The following is a 22,874-nucleotide window of genomic DNA, read 5'->3' on the forward strand; positions in this document are numbered from 1 at the left end:
AACAAGCTAGGAGAGGATGGTAGCATTGCAAGAAACAAAGCAAGGCTAGTGGCACAAGGATATGACCAAGAAGAAGGGATAGACTTTGATGAATCCTTTGCCCCTGTTGCCCGAATAGAAGCCATAAGACTTTCCTTAACTTATGCTGCGTTTTGTGGTTTTAAATTATATCAAATGGATGTGAAATGTGCATTTTTGAATGGTGTGATAGATAGATAAGTATATGTGGAGCAACCACCTGGTTTTGAAAATAAAGAGCTTTCTAACCATGTTTTCAAATTATCAAAAGCTCTCTATAGTCTAAGACAAGCTCCTAGAGTTTGGTATGAGAGACTTAGCTCTTTTCTTTTGAAAAATGATTTTCAAAGAGGCACACAGACACTACTCTATTTATCAAAAATTCTAATGATTCTTTCATTCTAGTCCAAATATATGTTGATGACATTATTTTTGGATCAACAAATGAATCCCTTTGTATTGAATTTGGAAAACTCATGACAAGTGAATTTGACATGAGTATGATGAGTGAACTTAATTTTTTTCTTGGGCTGCAAATTAAACAAACTAAAAAAAAAAAGATATTTTCATTCATCAAGAGAAGTATACCAAGGAACTAGTTAAGAAATTTGCTATGGATAATGTCAAACCCATGGAAACTCCCATGCACCCTAATTCAAAATTAGACAAGGGAGAAACTGAGAAAGATGTAGATGAGACTAGGTATAAAGGAATGATTGGCTCTCTTATGTACTTAACTTCCTCTAGACCTGATATCATGCAAAGTGTTGGAATGTGTTCAAGATTCCAATCTAAATCAAAAGAGTCTCATCTTTCTGCAGTTTAGAGCACCATTAGATATATTCATGGCACATCCAATTTTGGTCTTTGGTATCCTAAGATTAATGATTTTTCTACAGTTAGTTATTGTGATGCAGATTTTCCCGGTGATAGAGTTGATAGAAGGAGCACATCAGGCTTATGTTGCTTCCTTGAAAAGTTCTTAAATGTTTGGTCAAGTGAGAAGCAGTCCACAGTAGCGTTATCCACTACAGAGGCTGAGTGTATAGCTGCTTCTTCTTGCTGTTCTCAGCTTTTATGGTTAAAAACACAGCTTGCCGATTACAAATTAAGTGTTGAAAATATTCCCTTGTTATGTAATAATATGAGTGCTATTAATATTTTTAAAAATCCAGTTTTGCACTCTATGACTAAACATATTGAAGTGAGATTTCACTCAATAAGAGAACATGTTCAAAAAGGGGATATTAGCATTCAATTTGTTAAATCGGAAGAACAATTAGCAAATATTTTCACAAAACCACTTGTTGAGGACAGATTCTGTATGCTTAGGACTAGTCTAGGAATTTTAAGCCATGATTCTTTATTTGAAAGTTGCTGATATGTTTGTTGGAGTTTTGTCTCATAAACATGTATGAGACAATTCTGAGCAGGTGAAGAGCATTCCCTTCAAGCTATGTGTTCTAGACTCGTTGTTGGTGCAGTTTTATCTGGGCCAACCTCAAAATCTGAATGGGTGGTCCAACGTATTTCCTTAATCCAAGCCACCTCTGGGCCCAATATGAATGTTAGATCTTTTTTGGTTTTTGTTGGCATGTTTGATTTTTTGTTGTTTCTGTTTTGTTTTCGGTTGGGTCCAAAAAGATTTTAATCTTTATATTTCAAAATTGATTTACTTTCTTTCATTTTAAATAAAAATCAAATCTTTCTTTTCTCATGATGTCAAGTCATTTCGAAGTCAAATCAGAAGGTGATACAGTTGCATGATTTTAGAAAAGTTTTTTTGGTACGATTACCAATACTCCTTCTCTTCCCTCCATAACTCCTCTTCAAACTCTTCGATTTCCTCCGCTACCTTTATCACTTCTCTTTCTTCTCAACCAGAAACCACTCAAACGAGGAAGAAAACTATTGTACAAAAGCCTCCTAGAGAAAAGATACACAAGCTTCCTGCAAAACCTAGGCCTTCTATCGTTCAAGGGACCAAACCTTCACTCCCTCATATTCTCCTCATACCTCTCCTCCATGAACTGATCATATGGCGTGGACCAAGAATACTCCAAGATATCCTGCCTCTGCCAAGTCGACGCCACCACCCAAGGCACCTCCTTCAAAACCTAGTTTTTCAAAATCAAGCTCTTCCAAAGGCAAACGCCCTGCTGCTGAAGAACCAGCTCCTGAGCCAACTCAGCCTAAACATAGGTCGGTCCCCTTGCGTTCTCAAAGAGGTAAAACTCATATTCCTCTCAAATATGTTAGAGAACCAGACATTGATCCTTTTGCTCATAAATCTCACTTCATAACATCTCACTCAAACTATAATCCATATAGATTTAAATCTGCATGAACTATATTTCTTTGAAGGAGTTATTAAGTACCATACTCTGTGTCCCTCTTTTCTTGTTGACTTACCAACTTTGAAAAAGAAAGGTTTTCTTTTTGTTGCAAATATGGAATTTTTGAATTGGAATCATCTCTTTAACATCAAAAAGCATGTTTAACCTCTGTTGGTTCAAGAGTTTTATGCAAATCTGACATATCATGAAGGCACTGTTCACTCCTATGTTAAAGACCGAGACATTGTCTTGAATAATGAAACAATCAGTAATGCATTGAAGTATACTAATGTTGGGCCTTGTGCCTATACTTCTGTTAAGTGGGATGAATGAGTTGGTATTTTTTTCAATGATGCTTTGTCTCACATTTGTGAACATGTTTCTTTAATTAATGGTATCGCACCCACTCACAAAGCCCTAGGATATGAACGTGCTCAGTTGCACCGAGTTGTCAACCACATCATACTTCCTCAAAGCGATTCATATCAAAGGGTTTCTTACACTGACATACTTGTTTTGTATGCCTTGATCACAAAAATAGAGATTTCTTTTGCTTATTTGATGGTTAGATACATGTTTGATTCTGTTAGAAGTGAGGAAGACAAAGCTCTACCTTATGGCATGTTTCTAACTTGTGTTTTTGAGCTCTTTGGTGTTGACTTGTCCAATGAGAAATATGAAAACAAGAATTCATATCTAAAAAGGGGTGGTTCAGTGAAACAGCAAAAATGGCTTACTCGTTCAGGGAGAGTGGTCTTGGATTATGAAGATGATGACTTTATACCTAAGGAATCTCCTCCTCCTTCCACCGAGGGTACTTCCATCTTCACTGGATAAAAATCTGCTCTGCTGAATGTTGTCAAAGATGTAGTCCAGAAATTTGTCTCACAATCAAATCACATGATTTTCATGAGCAAGGAACAAAGGAGGCTAGCAAGCAAGCATGAGAATTTCCTCCGGAAGTCAAGAGATAGAGTAGCTGTATTCATGACATTCATTGACAACCTACAAAAGGATGAAGACCCTGCCACTGATGCTGATGAAGAAATTGACTCGGAGAAAAATGGTTCTGATGCTTAGGATTGTCTCATCAAGCTGCTGCTGACTGCTCCTGTTTTTGTCTCATAAAACTGTCTCTTTTGATACTTTGGGACTTATGTTTGTTATTTCTGCATAACTGTATAACCATAACTACTGCTACATTTCAGTTTAATTTATTTGATATTTTGGACTGTGCTCTGACACTTTCTTGCAGGGTTTAAGGTGCTATTTTTATTGATCTTGCTTGTTGTCCGCCCTTGATGACAAAACGGAGAGTATATATGGCATGAGCAGTGCATGCAGTGAATTAAGTGAATGTTGTAATTTTTTAATTTAACTGCTACTACTGAATTACTGTGCTTTTTTATTGATGATGCCACAATGGTTTTCTTCTGCTGTGAATTTTTTTGGCATGAATTTTGAAACTTGCTTCTATGAGATGTTGCCGTTTTGTCCCTGTTCCTAATGTCTTAATGCTCTGTTTGCTGAGATTGTAAAAATACTTAAACCTGTCACTGTTTGCTACATCTTTGGCTAAGTATTTAGCATTTATTTGGTTCCAAATAAGTAAATGCAAACAGGAGAGAAAAGAAGAGCATAAATTCAGGGGGAGCTACTCTTGAAAAAGAAAGAGGGAGCAACATAAAAGCAAATAATAAAAATCAAAGGGAGTTCTTGAACTTTACTCAAATTCATTTTTTTATCATTGTTTAAATTATGTTTGTCATCAAGGGGGAGATTGTTGAGTTAAGAAATTAACTAATATAATTGATGATGACAAACATTATTTTATTGGGCAAAGTAAATAATTAGTGTTGATTGTTAATAATTATACGTTGCTAATTATTTATAAAATGTTGCAGGTCAAAACTTATTATTGCAGTAGCCCAAGAGGATGAAAATAAGAAACAAATCTGGTGGGCTAAAATGCAAGCGAAGCCCAAAAGAAACAAAGCATAGAAAGCAACGGGCTGAATGAAAAAATCCGATCCAAGCCCGATTGCCTCTCTCATTCAAACCTCTCCAAATTGCTTTCACCCAAAAGCAACGTTCATCTATTCCCTTTTAGTCAAAAATCACAGAAGTGAGAGAGAGAGAGCTTCTTCCTTAAGCTATTCACCAAAGAAGCAAGAAAGAGAAGGTTAAGTCAAAGGATGAAGTCTAATCACCGACATTAATCTGTATCAAGAAGAAGTCAGAAGCTAAAGGTGATTTTTATTTCCTATTACATGCATAATACTTTCTTCTCTTCTTCCCAACTCTCTGCAAGTCCGAAATATGGGATACAAGGGAAAGTTAGTTTCTGCTCCACTCTGCTATGCATCTACGGTCACAAGTAAGTCTTGGGGACCAAGTAGCTCCTCAATAGCCAAAATCTGGGTTTACCATTAAGGATACATGTTTTTTGCTTTCCTATGGTTTTCGGTCAACAAGAGAAGGGTAGAACCAAAGTTTCTTTTCTAATGATTAATGGGAAAAAGTGAGAGAATGGGTTGGTGAAGCACAAAACTCAAGAAGTTGACCTAGGAAGCAGAACCCAGCAACATGCAAGGAGATAAAAGAAGATTTCTGTTCATTCAGAAGGCAAGGAGAGTAAACCAGTGTTATTAAGCTTTTGTTCTGTGAAGAAGTTCTCTACGGAAGTTTCTCTACTTGGATAGTTCTTATTTTCAAAGAAGCATTTCGCAAAAAATGAAGAACTGAATTAGAGACATGCAAATATGGTTTATCACATAGCAAAGAAGCTGTTGAAGAGTCAATCTCCTTCATGTTTTACATATTGTATTTTACTTTCCAATGTTTATCTTTCTGTAATTTCTTGAGTGAAAAGGCATATTGAGAAAGCTCAAGTAAAAACCAATGAGTGGAAGGAGGCTGAGTGATACAATTGAGTGAAAAGTCTAGAGTTATTTCAAATTTTTTTAGGTTGGTGTTGTGTCTTGTATCTAATACCTGTGAGGTACCCCTTTCTTATTTAGGTGAGCACTAAGAGTGAAGAGTTAGATATTAGCATACCCAATGCCAAGTTAGGTTAGAACTTGAATGTGAGAGGATTGTGTCAATCCTGTGGAATTAGTGTATGTAATACTTTAACTATAGTGGAAATTCTATCACTGTTGTGGTGGAGACTAGATGTAGGTTGCATTGCATAATGCAACTGAACCAGGATACATGATTGTGTTAGCTTCTCTCTTCTCTGCTCTATTCTATTTTCTGATATTCATGAGACAAAAATAAATTGTCTCATAAATTTTCGCTACTGAGTTTAAACAGAATCAAATTTGAAAGTTTACTTTAAAAGGTCATTACAGTAACTCAAAAGATAGGCATAGATTCAACCCCCCCTTCTCTAAGCTTATTACAACCTTCATATTGTAATCATTAAATAATTTTGGTACATTCTGGATTTAATTTTTTGTTCATTCTGGATTTAATTTTCGGTTCATTCTAGATGTAAATAAGGTGCACTTCTGACCTTTATGTTTCAAATTGAGTTTATGTGTCACAATCATTATATAATTTCGGTTCATTTTTTGAGTGAATTAAGGTGCATTTGGTCTCGTTGTTCTGCACAATTCAAAACTCTTCCTCCTCACCTTCTACTACTTCTTTTTCTTCTTTTTTATTTTTTTCTTCTTCATCTTCTTGTTCTTGTTTTATTTTGTTATAATTCTTCTTGTTTTACTCTCTTGGGAGGAGTAAAACCAAGAAAAGAGAAAAAAATAATCAAGCAAAATCACCAGGGAGATGATGTAAGGTCCCACATCAGTTGGGGAGGGGAACGAAGCATGCCTTATAAGGGTGTGGATACCTCTCCCTAACATGACGCGTTTTGATAAGTGAGTGTGGGAGGGCTTTGGCTAGCATCCCTATTGTCAAAGGCAAAACCGTGAGGCCTTGTGTGCCAAAACGGACAATATCATACTAGCGGATGGTCTGGACTGTTACAGATGATATCAGAGCCAGAACCCGGATCGATGTGCCAGCGAGGGCGTTGGGCTCCCTTAGGGGGTGGATTGTAAGGTCCCACATCGGTTGGGGAGGGGAACGAAGCATGCTTTATAAGGGTGTGGATACCTCTCCCTAGCATGACGCGTTTTGACGAGTGAGTGTGGGGGGTTTCGGCTAGCATCCCTATCGTCAAAGGCAAAACTGTGAGGCCTTGTGTGCCAAAGCGGACAATATCATACTAGCGGGTGGTCTAGGCTGTTACAGAAGAAGAAGAAAAAAAAAAGAAAAATGTAGCAACAACAGCAATAACAAAAGAATGACGATGATAAGAAAACACACGAAGAAGAAGAAGATGACGATAACGTAAAGCCCCGCCATGAATGTAAATGACTTGGTTAGACTTGTTTGTCTAAATAATTTGAATGTATAACATGACTCTTTTTTATATTGGGATGAGAATGGTGTTTTTCATGACATGGGCTATTGGGTTATGAAGGTATTGATATCAAATGTGACACTGTTTAATTTAAAGTGTAAAAATCAGACCCTTCCCTTCAATTTTTGGGAGAAACAAAAATTGAACCCTCCGATTTTTAATGACAAAAAATCGAACTATCCGATCTATAAAATTCAAAATAAAAAATTACACAAACAAAACAGATCTTTTGATTTGATATTATTTTTTTCCAACATTTTTTATAAAATAGACTGTTCGATTACATAGTGCCATATAAGTTTTCAAACCAAAAAATTAAAATTGATATTGTAAAATTATGAAATAATAAATATTTTTGAATATGCTTCTTAGTATATAAAATTGTATATCCTAATAAATAAAAAGACTAATTATTTATAATTATATCCTAAATTATGTAGAAAGTAATAAAAAATTATACAAATCCTTGTTTTTAAATGGTGAAATTTTAAGTTTTCATCACATAACCACCGTAAACGCTAATTAATAATTCAGGAATAACTAAAAATTAAAGTTGTAACTTATGAGAAATATATTATGATCAGAGATAGTGTAAGCTAAAAAAAATCACAAATATATAAAGTAATAAAATAATTATACAAATTCTTATTCTCAATTGGTGTATCCTAAAGTTTATATCGCTAAACTAATCACCATAAACAGTGATAAGACTTACATTTTAGTATATTTAATTATTATTTATATATTATAATAGTAAAAAATTAACATTATATACTTATATATTAAGTTAATAAACAGTAAACACTAATCTATATAATTTTTGTAAAAAAAATATAAATATTAAGTGCACTATAAAAATTGAATTAGGCGATTTAGTTAAATAATATTGATGAAGCAAATTTGTTCCTAAAAAATATTGAATGAATAATATTTACACTATAAAAATTAGATTTAGTGATTTAGTTAAAAAAATAATTAAATGATATTAAACACAAATAATTTATCTACAAAATTATTAATATAATAAAATATTACAAATTAATAAAACTCATGTATAACTTTTCAAACGTAAGAATTAAAATTGGAATTGTACAATTATGTAATAATAAATATTTTTTTAGCAATGCTTCTTAGCATATTAAATCATATATCCAAATAAATAAAAAGACTAATTATTTATAGTTATATGTCCTAAATTATATAGAAAAAAATAAAAAATACAAACCCTTATTTTCAAATAGTGAACCCTTTAGTTTTTATTATTAAGCTAATCACTATAAACACTAATAAAAGATTTATTAGTAACTAAAAGTTAAAGTCGTAACTTATGAGAAATATATTACCTTCAGAAATCGTATAAGTTAAAAAATCACAAATATATAAAATAATAAAATAATAATACAAAGTTTTATTTTCGATTGGTGAACCCTAAAATTTATATCATTAAACTAACCACCATAAATAATAATTTTTAATATATTTAATTATTAATTATATATTCTAATAGTAAAAAGTTAACATTATATACTTATATATTAAGTTAATAAACCGTAAACAATAGTATATAATATTTGTAAAAAAATATATAAATGTTAAGTGCACCTGATAACTGGATTTGATGACTTATTAAAAAATAAGTTAAATAATATTGATTAAGCAAATAATTTATCTAAACAATATTGAGTGAATAATATTTACATTATGAAAATTTGATTCAGTGATTTAGTTAAAAAATTAATTAAAACATATTGACCACACAAATAATTTATCTACAAAATTATTACTATAATAAAAATACTATAAATTAACAAAAATCATCTATAACTTTTCAAATCAAAGAATTAAAATTAAAATTTTATAATTATGTAATAATAAATATTTTTGAGCCAATCTTCTTAGTATATTAAATTATATATCCTAATAAATAAAAAGACTAATTATTTATAGTCATATTCTAAATTATATAAAAAGTAATAAAAATATGATACAAACCCTTCTTTTTAAATGGTGAATCCTTGAGTTTTCATCACTAAATTAACCACCATAAACGTTAATAAAAAATTCAAGAATAACTAAAAATGAAAATCATAATTTATGAGAAATATATTACAATCAGAGATCTATGAACTGAAAAGGCCACAAATATATAAAGTAATAAAACAATTATATAAATCATTGTTCTCAACAAAGTGAATCTTAAACTTTATATCGCTAAGTTAACCACCATATTCAAAATGCAATAAATAAGTAATTTTAAACGGTGGACAAAAGTAATTATTTTTTATTTTAGGTTTTAGTTAATTTACTTGTTCTTATAAAATAGGATTTTTTAAATAAATAATTTAATTATTTTATTTACCAAAACATATAATTTATAGTATATTTATTAATTTGCATCACATGATTTGTAGTATAAAAAATTATGCGATACAAATTGATAAATACACTACAAATTATATATTTCGGTAATAAAATAATTAAATTATTTATTAAAAAATCTATAAAATACATTTTTCTTTTAATTTATTAAACTTTGTAAGTTTTTCATTTTAATTTTATTTCTTATAAATTAGATGAAATGTTCGCTAAAACAATTTCAAGATGAAAAAAATAATAATACATGATAATTATATTCTATTTTAATTATTTAAAAAAAAAACACAAGTAATTTTTTTTTACATTAACTTCTAGTCTAAGAATAATTCATCACCGAGTCAAAATTCATTTAAGCAGGGGAGGTGCACCTTCTTATGTTTGTAAAGGATGCTATTCGACATTTCAGTTTTTGGGCAAAGCATTTTTTACTTGACTGATTTGGACCAAAATATTGGAAAAGTTGGGCCCACAATCTACACAAAATGAATAGTATTAAAAAAACAGTGGGCATTGCAGGATGCATTGTTTGTGACTTTGTGGCTCTTAGTTGGGCTTGTGTGCCCGTTAAAACTTTCTAAGAAAAAAATGTTTTTTTTTTTAACTAAAATAAGAAAAAAAGGAGTTTACCTAATCTTATCTTTGGTCAATGGTCATTAATGAATGGGTTAATATCATTTTTTTATTTTATATTTTTGGTCTAAAAGTGTGATTTCATCTCTTCATATTCTTGTAAAAATTTGTAACAAAAAACTTTTTAAAAATAGAAAAAACATATAATACATTAAAACAATATATAAATATATCTTTTTTAATTTTAAAATATTAAATTAATTAAAATTCAACCTCTAAATCCAAAAGAATAATATAACACAACATAATATAAAAAATTAAAATAAGTCTTGATACAAAAAATATATATAATACATGAGATTATTAAAATACTTATAGTAATACCTAAAATATTAACGATAATTAAATAAATTCGTATTATTCGGTTCGGATTCTCGCAGTTATCTTGAAAGAATTTCCTCTCCTATTTCTATTTCTGCAGAAAAAAAATTATATTTTTGAATCCCATTTGAAGCAATATCTTCAAAGATACCCGTATTTTGATTTTTTTTTTTAAAATTTCTTACCCTAACAAGAGGAAGACTACGTCGTTGCGAAGAAGAACTATTTTTGCCACCCCTAAACCAATTCTCAAGCGGAAGACTGCAATGAGGGTCCAGAATTACGAAAACAAAAACAAAATTTCATCACACCCAATAAGGACCGTGGAAGGCCCACACTGAGAACTTATTGGCGGTGAAACAGTTAAATGAAACAAATTAATTTGATGAAAACAAGTTTACATTTTTATTACACACAACAACGATTTTGGACAATAAAAAGTGAAAAAACTTCAAGTCTTCAACATATGCAGAACTTATTAACTGAAATATGAAAAAGGGGAAAAATATTGCAAGTAGAGTAATTCTTTAATTTAACGTAACAAGAACGAATATTAATTCATAAAATTAACACATTCAGCTGTAATTGATGCAAATTATCCAAAAGAATCTCCTTTTTCGGGAACAATTAACTGTGACTAAAACGCACCGTTGACCAGCTCACTCCTAGACTTTGAAACTCAACTACACGAGTTTTTATTAATTTAATTGAATCAATTAAGATGGTTGAAAGCGGAAAGTAGAAAAGAGGTGCGAAGGAAGTTGCACCTCAATCTTTGATTGAGAGGAACACGTGGGCTGGACTAAAATTATATTAAATATTAAATTAAAATTAAAATTAAAATTAAAATTGATAGATATATTATTGTAATTGTACTAGTGGCATTTGGCATCAATACTCAACTAAGAGATTGAAGACACATCCTTTGAACTGAAAGCTCTTTTGGTTTCAGACGCACAAACAGGTTCACATGCAGTTGCAGATCCTCCAATTCCTAATTCCCTAAACTACGGCACCGTAAGTTCACCGCTAACCCTCACCGCTTGTCTTTTCAATTTTAATTATCACTTGCTTCAATGTTTTTCAGTTTTCATCAACACTTTTTCTTAACTGAAGAAGAAAAAAATTCATATAGGCGACTTTTACCTTTGACTGTTGGTGTTATCTTGAATTAATTTGTTGGGATGGTAGAATAGTTGTATATCAATTAATCTTTGGTGATCCAACTTGCCTTCTGAAGATGGCCGAACCTGATTCCGAAACGCCTGAACAAACAAATACCCAGATAAGCACCAACGCAGAATGCACACCTGAACAACAAGTTAGTATATATTTTGAATTTGAATTTGGATTGTTTCTTTAAGTAATATATTCCCCCAATCAGCTAAGCTTTTATCCTTTTATCACTTTTCCCTTGCTTGATGCATGACAGCTTCAGATTGTAGACAAAGCTATTGATCGCCCTGAGTGGTTACCTGATGGGTGGACTGTGGATATCAGAACTCGCAAAACTGGTTCGCTTACGGGATCTGGATATAAGGTGTAGATATATTCTCCAAAATTACTTGTTTGGATATTCTTTTCAGAGATCTTCTGAAACTTTAGCAACTTCTAGACCGTCTTCTTTATTTTTTTTTTTCTTTATACTTGTTTTCTGGACCGTCTTGAGAAGGTAAACATTGCCACTAACTCTTATTTACACAGGAGACAGGACTTAGGTTTCTGGCCTTGAAACGTGACTAAGTTTCATAATAGTAGAATAATTTCTGAAATCTGATTATTCTGAAGTGTTGCCTTCAAATAGTCATCCTAAATTGCTGTGCTGGATTTAGAGACATCTTTTGACATTAATATCCTAATAATTTGCAAATGGTGGTAATTTATTTTCTGTTGTTTTGTTGTTGCCTTGTTGGACTAACAATTAATGCTTAGATAGATTAATTCTATAATGCAGTATTATCCTTCATATTGTACTTATTCTGTTCCCATCTATTAATTATTCTTTGAAATTGCTAATGAAGTCTCTGAATGAATGTGTTATGTACCTGTCAACATCAGCAGTGCATCTTATTGCTCACTATTAAACTGTTTTCTTGTTGCAGTGTTACATTGAACCATTAAATGGATACACATTCTACTCCAAACCTGCGGTATTACGATATCTGGAACCTAAGGACAGTACATGCATTCCGAAGAAGAAGAAAGCGAAATCCCCTGCCACAGGGTCCCCAAGCATCGTTAGTATCCCTATATCCTTAGTTTGGTTCCGGGTGAATTCTATTATTCTACCATCAATTTATCATATTTTCTTTCTTAAAATCATTCATTATGTTGCTGTGAGACGCACGAGTTATAATTTTCATAATTAAGAACTATTCATGAAACAATGGAGCCAGTGTCAAGTACACTTAACAGAATCTCTTTTTCTTCTTCTTCTTGTGTGTGTCTAACTCTGTACAAAGGACTATGGCATTGTAAATAATAAAAGTACAACCAAAATAAAGACAAAGTTATACATTAAGAAACCATGAAAGAATGCAGAACCCATAGTGAAAGAACTAGTCGGATAATGAGAATGGTCACATCCACTTGAAGCCTTACAAATTACAATTATATGTTTCATGCTACGAATTAGCCCCTAAAGTTGCATAAGTTTTAGTGTTTTGTGATTCTTCTTTACTTGGGCTTTGTGCCAGGACATGATAAATAACATGAACATACAACCATAATCAAGGAAATTTAAATCATGGAAGAATGTAGAACACATAATGAAAAGCTATTCTGTTACTGGAAATGGCTGCATCAGCTTTAGGCCTTAAGATTATGTGTTATATATTATGAACTGTAAGACAATTAGCCCCTGGTTGGTATTTGCCTCTAAAATTGCATCACATTTTGTGTGATTTCGTTACTCTTCTTCACTTGGGGTATCTGCCGTTGGTGCCGTTTGGTGCACGTGTCTTAGACAAAAGGCACAGTAAGTTTCTTGATATTGATTACTGAATGACCTCAATTTAATCCAGTGATTACTGTTAGAAGAAATAAGATGTGTACTTGTATCTGGAAAATTCCTTTTAAAAAATATAATTTCATAGTTTTGCTTTGTTTTTAGGTTGCGATTGAGAAATCCATTGCAGAGGATCTACCACCTGGGTGGATAAAAGAAGTAACAATTAGAAAAAACCACAACGGCATCAGGAAAGATCCGGTATGACATTTCATTCAATGATTGGTAGAGATTCAAGATTCATTGTCCCTCTCTGCCCTAAAGACATCTTATTTAAGTATATACAAGCTAGGATATTCGTACAACCACATTCTTTTTTTTTGCTTCAAATCAACGTTTTTCTTCCCCTTAAAAAACTATCTCCTTTCCCATTTGAAGAGGTGGGCTGCAAAAAGTCCCATGTATTATGTAAATTATGATTGGATAATATTCCAAAATTGTGTTGCTTATATAAATTATGAATACATTATATTTATACTTCCAACAGGTATATAAAGATCCAGTAAGTGGCCATGCTTTCCGTTCCAAGAGGGATGTACAGCGTTATCTTGCATCTGGGTATATTAGGCCTTCTAGAAAAAGAATCCAGGATGGAGACAAGTTAACTGTAAGGCTTTTTGGCTAATCACTATGATTACCACCTTACTATTATTTCTGTTATTAGGATTCCCGTTTTCTATTGGTGCCAACTCTGAACTGCTAAAAGATTAAAAAGAATATAAGGGTTCTTCAATCATGTCAGACATGTGACATATTGCAAGAGTTCAACCATATTGACATTTTAGTGACAAATTTACGTCTCTAGTGTTAGATAACAATGATGTTTTCTTTCATGAAGTGTTTCCCTTTTGCATATGTATGTTCCAAATATTTCCTTTGCCGTTAATTGTCTAAAATCTAAGCATGCTATATAACGTTGGTCTTCCAATCAGTTATTTTATTGTTTGACTTTTGCATGTGAGAAATCAAGTTGAAAATAATTCTTAGTTATTTCTCTGCTTTCATTGGATCTAGCCATCACCTGCTGGTAAAAGACACAAACTGAATGAGTCTGCACCTGAACAACAGCTTTCTGCTGGTAAGAAGTCATGCATGCATATATTTGGATTTCTTGATCAATTGCTCAACAAATTCATAATGCTAATAGGGTGGAGAATTATGTCATTCACATATGAAACCCACTTGTATACATTTCTAACTTCAGGTGGAGCAACATTTGATAAAAGCAGCTTAGAACTGATAGATGACAACAGCTCAAGAAAAGGACAAGATGTGAACATCCAATCTGGAATGATGATGGTTGCTCCTATTTCTGTTGTAAAGATGCATTCACTAGAGGATAGGGCTGAAGACCTTTCTGAAATTGAGAAAATATCTGATCCAGGTAGCTCAGCATTGCTTCTTTTATATTTTTTGACGCATTTTTCTAAAAAGAAAAAGAAAGATTAAAAAAAAAAATGAATTCTCCAAAGAATCGTAAAATTTGCTCCTTGCTGAAGTTGGACTGAATTTCTGCAGATGATATGCAAGAGGAGCATGTTGGGAATAGGATGGAGAATGGTAATAAAAAGAATCACAGTAACCCTAGCAGATCCAAAGAGGGGGAGTTCAATGTGCATCGCCAATCTTCACCACAACTCCATAATATGAGAGAGCTGCACAGTCCTTCCCAGGTTTTGAAGCAACTTGGTGGATTTGATGATGACATGAAGATGAATAATTCCATGTCCTGTGAAAAGACCCCCAAACATGGTCGCAAAAGGTCAAAAGTTGAGATCAGTGCAGACTTGCAACAAAGTGAGGGTGTGTCAGCTGCAGAGCTTGCAGATTCTGCACCGCTAAAAAGAGAGTCAGCAAATAAAAAACGGAAATCTTATAAAACCCCACCTATTACAGGTGATCAACTGGAGAAACCGAGAGGTAAAGAAATGTATGATGAGAAATCAGAACCCCAAGTGTCATCGGCATTCAACTACTCTTCGTCTGACCCAAGCTTAGGAAATGCAACTAATAATCTGCAGAGTATGTTACTAGTTGAGAATGGACCTAATACTACTGGAATTGCTACAGTTCTTCAAACTGATATTCAAAAGAAATCGGTTGACAGTGTTACTGGAAGAAGCGAGGATGGATACCCACAGGTACGTTCAAATAAATCCAAAAAGAAGAAAGAGCTTAAAGTGCCTATGCGAGTATCAAAGCGACTTGCTGGCCTTGAACCTGAGGTACAGCCTTCCGGAAGAGCTCTTGAATATGCCACTAGAAAATCAAGAAAAGAACCACCACCTGCAACTGCTACTCAAATTTCAATTGATGGGGCATCTGACCATCTTAACCTTGAGGAAGAAACCAAGCTTACATGTCATGCATCTCATAGTTTGAAAACAGAAGTACTAAGAGAATCATCAAACCAAAGTGAGAAGTCATGCGATGCCCCAACTGTTCCCAAGGAACAATTGCAGAAAGTTATTGAAGCTGAAAATACCAGTGATGAGAGATCAGAGCCACAGCTTCCAGTGCCATTCGGGGGGGACTCTTGGTCAGATCCATGCCTAGAATTTGCATTCAAGACTCTTACTGATGATGTGCTATTTCATCCTGCAACTGACATTTTGCCTGTTATAACTCCCGATCTTAATTACCTACCAAATACGGAATTGCATGGAGTGATGATAACCAGTGAAGAAGCTCATGATAACTCGAACCAACCCCAGAGCAAGAAAGAGCTTAATATGGTTAACCCCTCAGAACCATTCCCAAGGCAACTAGAGATTGCTCCTAAATTTACAACTAGTGAACATTATGGTGATGAAGGCTACACAAGGAATTTAGCTGGAGAATCTTTACATAGTCAAGTTGGAAACGTAATGCCACTCATGCATCATACAGTGATACACCAAGATCCATTGAAGGAAGGTGTACAGGTTCATAAGGGTGAATCCATTATAATGGGGCCACCTCTGGTTGAAACTGGAACTGTAAACCATGATAACTCTAAGTCACAGTTCTGTGCCTCCTTTGCAAATTCTTGGTCTGATCCATGCCTTGAATTTGCATTTAAGACTCTTACAGGTGCGACATCAGCGGACAATAATTTACAGCAACCTCCAAATTTCCATAACCAGATCGATGGTGGCTCATTGTTTCCTGACTTTGGATCTTCCAGCTTTTCTCAGAGCAATTTCTCATTTTACCATGACATAGGAGTGAATTCCATGCCGGGGCAACAATCATCACGTAGCAATCCAATTCCACCCTTAGACAAGGCGAGCCAGCGAGGTTATCCTGAAGTTGATCCGCAAAATCAATATTCTCAGTTCCACAATCATTTTCCAAGGTAAACTAGTAAAAGATTTGATACATGCCCCAGAAATGTTGCTACTGATTGTACTTTATAGATTGTCACCATATTTTCTTAGTTTTGATGGTGACATTTGTGAATACATTATGAACATAAGACCTAGTTTGGTTGGTGCTCTGCATTGTTTCTGGAAAATGTCTAGGCAGGTAGGTAGGTAAAGCAGGCAGGTTCCGATCTTGTCATCCTTCGCTAAGCCATCTAACTATTGTATCTATGTTGTATTGTGTAGTATTGTTTACTTCTCCTACCAAATGCTGTCAAATCCTTAAGCTTATTGCCTCCATCCTAAGATCTCACTCTGCTTGTTTAGAGTGTTACTACCACTTTCTTATCTAAGGGTATGTTGTGAGGTTTTATTGGAGTGTTACTGACTTACTGTGTTAGAGAGAGATGGGAAAGATTAAGATGAAATTAAGTATAACCTTTATATTTCAAATCCCTCCTCCCTCTTTCAAATCAAACTCACATTTGGTCTTATCGTGCCTCCCAAATCGCAATGTCGTTTTGCATTGCAGATTTAAGTGACTGGTCTCGGTATGTCCACTGTTGTAATCTCGATTATTACATAAAAAGTCAAATGAAAATATGCAATGATGGGCATGGCCTCATTTAGAATGGATGCATGCATTTTCAAAATTATAACTTCATTGGTGATATAGAGATTTACATACATGAAGCAACCAAATTATAACTAATTTAGCGTGTATAGTACTAATTCTACTCAAAATAAAGTTCCTACAATGGCCAACTAATATCAAGATCCTCATGTGGTACAAGTTTAGAAATTAAATTATGTTAATGTTAATAAAGAATTCAAAAATATTTGGTCTCAGTAATAAGCAGCAGACTCCTTCCAACCACCAAAACTTTCGTCCATACCTCGATTACGGTTTTGCTGCATTAGTGAACAAATGTAAGTCAATAGAAGAAGAATAATCAAGTAACAAAGGGTTTGTTTTTACGATGTTTTAAATTGAAATTTTCTTGTGGTTGATATGAGAGAGAAAGCAGAATAAGAATATACATCGGGCGTAAATTTCAGGCCAAGTCTAATCTCCCCACAATAGTGGTCATTCTTGACAACGGTGTATGAATGGGGTGGAACTCTTCCTTCAGCAAACACCGAAGCCAGTGGAATGCTATAAAAAATTATCAAAACTAGAGTTAAACTTGTAATAACAGGGATGTTATTTGAATCAATAATCCCACTAACAATTATCTAAAAGAAAAGAAAAGAAAATGTATGTTATTGCATGCTATACTCACGTAAGTTCTCCAACAAAGTCATCACGTGTGCCGAGATCTTGGTCCATGATCTTCAAATGGATATCTTTAACGCCTTCAGACACGGTGAACACAAACGTCTCATTCCATTCTGGATTCGTTCCCTGGTCTGCATGATCAATAGTGTAAGTAATTAGAATGAAAACGAACTAACAAGTAGTAGACACATGCATACATACTTGATGCAACACTGCTTTGCTGCGTCTGAGTACGGCATGTGAGAATCACGAAGGGGTCCATTTTACCTGCTCCATCATTATTTCATATATGTGTAAATATAATAAATGTAATAATTATATATGTATGTTTGTGCATGATGAACTTACAAAGAAAATCAGTATTCTCAAGTTTCTTGGCACTGACAAGAAGGACTTCAAGGGTTCCTTGCGGCATTATGGGCTTCCGGGGAGAGAGACTATCATCTGGGAAGATAAAATGGCGCAAATTATTATTTATTTTGTGCCTGCTAACAACACATTAAGCGGTTTCCAAGGCGAGTGATTAGGAATCATCATGTGATGTTAATGAGAACGAACGAGGCTCTATTATTTGCTTTTCCATATTTGCCATTTAATTCTTTAGTTAAAGTTTGGGACATTCACGTCCATTAACGTTTAATTCAACAAATAGCATTATGATTTTTCCTACCCATAATTGATGGCTCTGGACTATCGATTCCGATCCATCCGGATGCAAAGCAATCAAGCTAAGCAACGTTGACGGCAAGCTTTAACCTCATTATTTCAATAAAGCACCAAGTACTAACAAAGAGGATTTCGCACATCCATCAAGAATGTATAACTTATTATCGTCCCCTTCAATAAAGCTTTTATTGTTTCTTCCTTTCTCTCTCTATGGAAAATGTTATCACTCACTCCACTATATCCAACATAATTTTCCATGGGAGCCCTTACAGTATCACTTCTAGCCATATATAGAAAGAATTCCTCATTATTAGTGGACTCCACGCATGCACCCATCACTACTCTCCATATAGTCCATGAAATTGAATTACAAAACGCTATACTCACTTACTCTTTTTGAAAGTATCGATTTAAGGGCTTGTCCTTAGCTAACGAATTACTGTATGATTCGAACTAACACTTACTTAAAAACGGATTAAAAAGTTAACTATTAGACCAATCTAAATTAATTATCTGAAGGCCTATAAGACAGGATGTTAATAATACTAACTGTAATGACAATGAAAATGTACACACAGCCTGACAGCCTTAATCTTTTATTGTCACCATGAATAATTTATTAAGAACACTCCATTTGTTAATTATTATATTAATGACAGAGATTTATATACGCCCAAGACGTACAAAGTGGGCCCTTTATTTGGAGGTGCTAATTAACATAATTAATTAGCGGCGGTGTAGGGGAGGTTCAAGGGCAAAAGACAACCTTGTAGTTGGTTCCTCCCGGGCAAGTAAACGTGCTTGTCTGGTCATCCTTAGGGTAACTGTATGCGTCAGGGCACCTAGTCTTAAAATATTTTGAATAATCAGTGGCGCTGCAGCTACCAGAATTGCAACAATACTGATCCGTCTTGAAAACAGTGCAAGGGTTGTTGCAGCCGCCATTAGTCTTCAGCTGGCTAGGGCACTGTCCGATGATGTCGGCAGTGCAGCTAATGGAGCGCGTGCATCCGTTTGAGGTGGGGCTGAACTGCATCGGAACGTTGAAACCGTCCACCAAGGATATGTCGTAGAAGTCCAGGTTGTTGTATTGGTTTAGGGCGAATTCTGCCAGCGTGTTTGGTGGTTGGCCGTATGCGCTGCACTGGAGCCGACCGCCGCAGTCGCCGGTGTTGCAGTGTCCGTTTCCTGAACCGTCGAAGCTGCATCCTGTTCGGGCCCAAATCCGTGCTGCGGTCGTGCCGGCGGCAACCTGAATGGTCCATGTTTGGCCAGAGTTAAGCTGCCGGCCGCCTCCGGTGGGCACCGCGGCGGCCCAGACGGTGTAGGAGCATTTGTTGATTATGTCAAACTGTGCTGCCCTGGCGGCAGCGAGGTATGTGGTGGCGAGGACGAGGAAGATGGAGAGGGTTTTGGTTATGGCCATTATTATTGTTGAGTTTGCTTTCAGTTGAGTGCAAGAGGGTTGTGCTTTATATATAGGATTTTTTTTTTGTGACGATCGATGCCGTGTTCTTGAATGAGATAATATGATGAAATCATAGACTAGTCAACAAGCAATGTAATTGGAAAGTTCAACATATAGGCCACCATAGTTAGTGTATAAAAATGTACTTCACTTTAATTTCCAATAATAAAATACATATTTAATCAACTGTTGAATTTATATATTTACGAAAGGGGTTTTGCCGTGATTATCGCAAACTATTTAATTTAGCCAAAGCCAAGGCTGAGAAATTCGTGTGTTGAACATTTTATTGTTGCTCTATAGTGAATCTTGGATGGTGATATTATTATTAATTTTTTTCCAGCATTACCGTTGAAAAAAGAAGAGATGGCAATATTAATCAACCAAATTATTCACCGGCGATACAATCAACTATATTGGAAAATCTACACACGGCTAAAGTCTAAACACATTTTCAGACGTGGTCAAATCATGTGCGCTCAACACGTATAAATGAACAAGTAGTACTGTATTAAACAATTAAGTAATCACTCAAAATATGCATGATTAATATGACAAATGTAGGATTAGGGTTTAGTGGGGTACGTATTTCGTATTCTGTATAATTTTAAAAATAGAAGATAAGTGGTAGAGTAAGTGGGGAAGAGATTTTGAAGGTGAAATACGACAAGGAACTCGATAATATTGGCAGAAAAGATAAGGGGGAGAGTGGGGAGGACTTGCATCAACAGAAAAGAAAGATCATATTTCGGAAAGAATTTTTAAACTTTTAAAGGTTTATTTTAGGGATAAAGTTGTGGGATCTAAGATTGCTAAAGTTTTTTTATTCGTTGAAACTTTACGTGGAGATAACATTGCGGTAGTTTCTGAAAAGCAAGGAAATCTCTTGTCACCGAGTATAACGTTTATCCAAGAGGCCAAGAATTGTTTGATAGAACCTTATAAGGATGCTATAGTGATTAAGGTGCTAGGTAAACATTATAGCTACACTGCATTGTCTCATAAACTCCGAACGGTATGGCGAATTAAGGGAGGTTTTGATTTGTTGGACGTGGCGTTTAACTATTTTCTTGTGAAGTTTGATGTGGCTGAGGAGCGAGAAAAGGTTCTCTTAGGAGATTCATGGATGATTGAGGGAAATTATGTGGCAGTGAAGTTTTGGGATCAAGAGTTCAGATCAAGTGAAAACTGTTTTGGAGCAACTCTAGTGTGGATTAGAATTTCTGAATTACCAATTTGGTGCTACCAAGAAGATACAATGCTTCGTGTTGCAGCTGCAGTTGACATCCCTGTCAAGGCTAATTTGACAACAAAATTAGCTGAAAGAGGACGATATGCTCATGCCTGTGTTCAGATAGATTTAGGATTGCCAGTGACTAAAAAGATTCTTGTTGAAGGTGTTGAATATGAGGTTGAATATCAAAGTCTTCACCTTATTTGTGACTTCTGTCTCAAGTTTGGTCATGATATAAAGGTGTGCAAGACTGACAGCAACGTGGGAGGAGGAACTAATGCCAAGGTGGTCGGCGATGTAGCAAAGCAGCCAGAAAGCTCAAATTCAAAACATCTAATGCATGTAGAAACGGCGGCAAGTTTTCATTTTGGCAAGAATTTTGGAGGTGAGACAGTAAATGTTGCTGTCCCGGATTTGGTGGAGAGTGATTTGCATGCTGTTCACGTAGACCATGCACAACATGAGAATTTGGAAGGTTGGACTCAAGTAATTAGGAAAGAAAAATATAAAATGGGTCAAAAGCCTTCTTTTAGCACCCATCAGGTCCAACCAAAAGCAAAGAAGACTCTTAACAAGGCTACCAATACTTGGATAAGGCTTAATCATTAACGTTCAACACATGCTATTGGATCCAAAGTAAAATTAAGCAGGGGTATCAATATTGGAAAGCCGGTTAGTGTGGCTTCTTCGGAGACCCATCACAATGTACATCATCAGCAGCAAGGTGAGACAACAAATGATGCTGTGCGGAAGCGCCCTCGCCCAAACTCTTTGCAGAATTCGCCGACAGATAAGGATGGAGCATTGGCGGTGGTGTGGTGCAAGTTTCGATGGAGAAAATTGAGTTGCAACTTGAAAGTCCATTAAAGGTGGGATCGTCGAAGATAGGGACATCATGTTGAGTCTCGGGTGTATTAGTAGAATTCTCTTTTTGCTGTTTTTTATGGATAGTTTTAATATCATAGCCTCAAATGTGAAGGGTGCGTCTAACAAGATGGCCCGTGTATATTGCAAAAATTTGGTGAGAATATATACACCATCTTTCTTCTTTCTCTTTGAGACCATACTGTGTTTCATAATTTGAAGAATTTTTAAGATAAGTTGAATTTTCATTGTGTTGGTGTTGAGAAAGCAGTAGGACATAGGGGTGGCATTTGGTTTCTCTCTTCTATTAGTAAGGCTTGGAATCAAGAGTTTGGAAGCGTTATTGAAAGGCTTAAGATGGTTCAACAGGCTTTTTTGGACTTTAACTCAAAGGTTTTTGGAAATATTTTTGTGCGAAAAAAGTAAGCTGGAATATCAGATTGATCAGATTCAATGGCGTTTGGAGGTTACCGATATGTTGTCTCTGAGAATTAAAGAAGCTGAACTGAGGGAAGATTACAATAGGCTTTTATTACAAGAGGAACTTTTTTGGTACCAAAAATCTAGAGAGCAGTGGGTCAAGTATGGGGATAGAAACACTAAATTATTTCATCTTCAGACTTTGGTGCGTAAAAACCATAATAGAGTACATGGATTATATGTTAGAGATAGATCTTAGTCTATTGATCCAGATATTCTCTAAGAAGAAGCCCTCTCTTTTTACAAGAATCTCTTTGGTACAACGGAAGAGGTTGAGGTTGATTGTTTAGGGGATGTTCTGATGCCTACTCTAAGTACCGAGACTTGTGCTAAGTTAATTGACCTTATTTCTTTTGCGGAAGTCAAGTCAGCAGTATTTAGTATGAGCCCTTTTAAGGCTCCTGATCCAGATGGCTTTCAAG

General features: G+C 34.7%; 3 protein-coding genes across 5 annotated transcripts; 1 reads left to right on the forward strand and 2 right to left on the reverse strand.

The window, feature by feature from the left end:
- The first annotated feature begins 10,819 nt into the window (after nucleotides 1–10,819).
- Nucleotides 10,820–16,730, forward strand: LOC112790938 (uncharacterized). Of its 2 annotated transcripts, none has more exons than XM_025833568.3 (9): nucleotides 10,820–11,127; nucleotides 11,351–11,431; nucleotides 11,543–11,650; nucleotides 12,213–12,347; nucleotides 13,223–13,318; nucleotides 13,605–13,724; nucleotides 14,132–14,195; nucleotides 14,322–14,501; nucleotides 14,636–16,730. In XM_025833568.3, the coding sequence occupies exons 2-9, from the start codon at nucleotides 11,351–11,353 to the stop codon at nucleotides 16,456–16,458; spliced, it is 2,607 nt and encodes an 868-aa protein (XP_025689353.1). In that variant the 5' UTR covers nucleotides 10,820–11,127; the 3' UTR covers nucleotides 16,459–16,730. The 2 variants fall into 2 exon arrangements, with proteins under 2 accessions (XP_025689353.1, XP_072089378.1); XM_072233277.1 differs by having other exon boundaries at nucleotides 10,998–11,127; nucleotides 11,302–11,431.
- A 375-nt stretch (nucleotides 16,731–17,105) lies between these two features.
- LOC112790941 (16 kDa phloem protein 2-like) lies at nucleotides 17,106–18,305 on the reverse strand. Of its 2 annotated transcripts, XM_025833570.3 has the most exons (5): nucleotides 18,089–18,305; nucleotides 17,942–18,007; nucleotides 17,745–17,871; nucleotides 17,503–17,617; nucleotides 17,106–17,373 (listed from the first exon to the last, which is right to left on the reverse strand). In XM_025833570.3, the coding sequence occupies exons 1-5, from the start codon at nucleotides 18,153–18,155 to the stop codon at nucleotides 17,308–17,310; spliced, it is 441 nt and encodes a 146-aa protein (XP_025689355.1). In that variant the 5' UTR covers nucleotides 18,156–18,305; the 3' UTR covers nucleotides 17,106–17,307. The 2 variants fall into 2 exon arrangements, with proteins under 2 accessions (XP_025689355.1, XP_025689356.1); XM_025833571.3 differs by lacking the exon at nucleotides 17,942–18,007.
- A 670-nt stretch (nucleotides 18,306–18,975) lies between these two features.
- Nucleotides 18,976–19,954, reverse strand: LOC112790940 (protein P21). The gene has a single exon (XM_025833569.3). The coding sequence runs from the start codon at nucleotides 19,830–19,832 to the stop codon at nucleotides 19,155–19,157; it is 678 nt and encodes a 225-aa protein (XP_025689354.1). The 5' UTR covers nucleotides 19,833–19,954; the 3' UTR covers nucleotides 18,976–19,154.
- Between the last annotated feature and the right edge of the window lie 2,920 nt (nucleotides 19,955–22,874).

This window comes from Arachis hypogaea, chromosome 3 (assembly GCF_003086295.3).
Source record: "Arachis hypogaea cultivar Tifrunner chromosome 3, arahy.Tifrunner.gnm2.J5K5, whole genome shotgun sequence".
Classification (NCBI taxonomy): domain Eukaryota; kingdom Viridiplantae; phylum Streptophyta; class Magnoliopsida; order Fabales; family Fabaceae; genus Arachis; species Arachis hypogaea.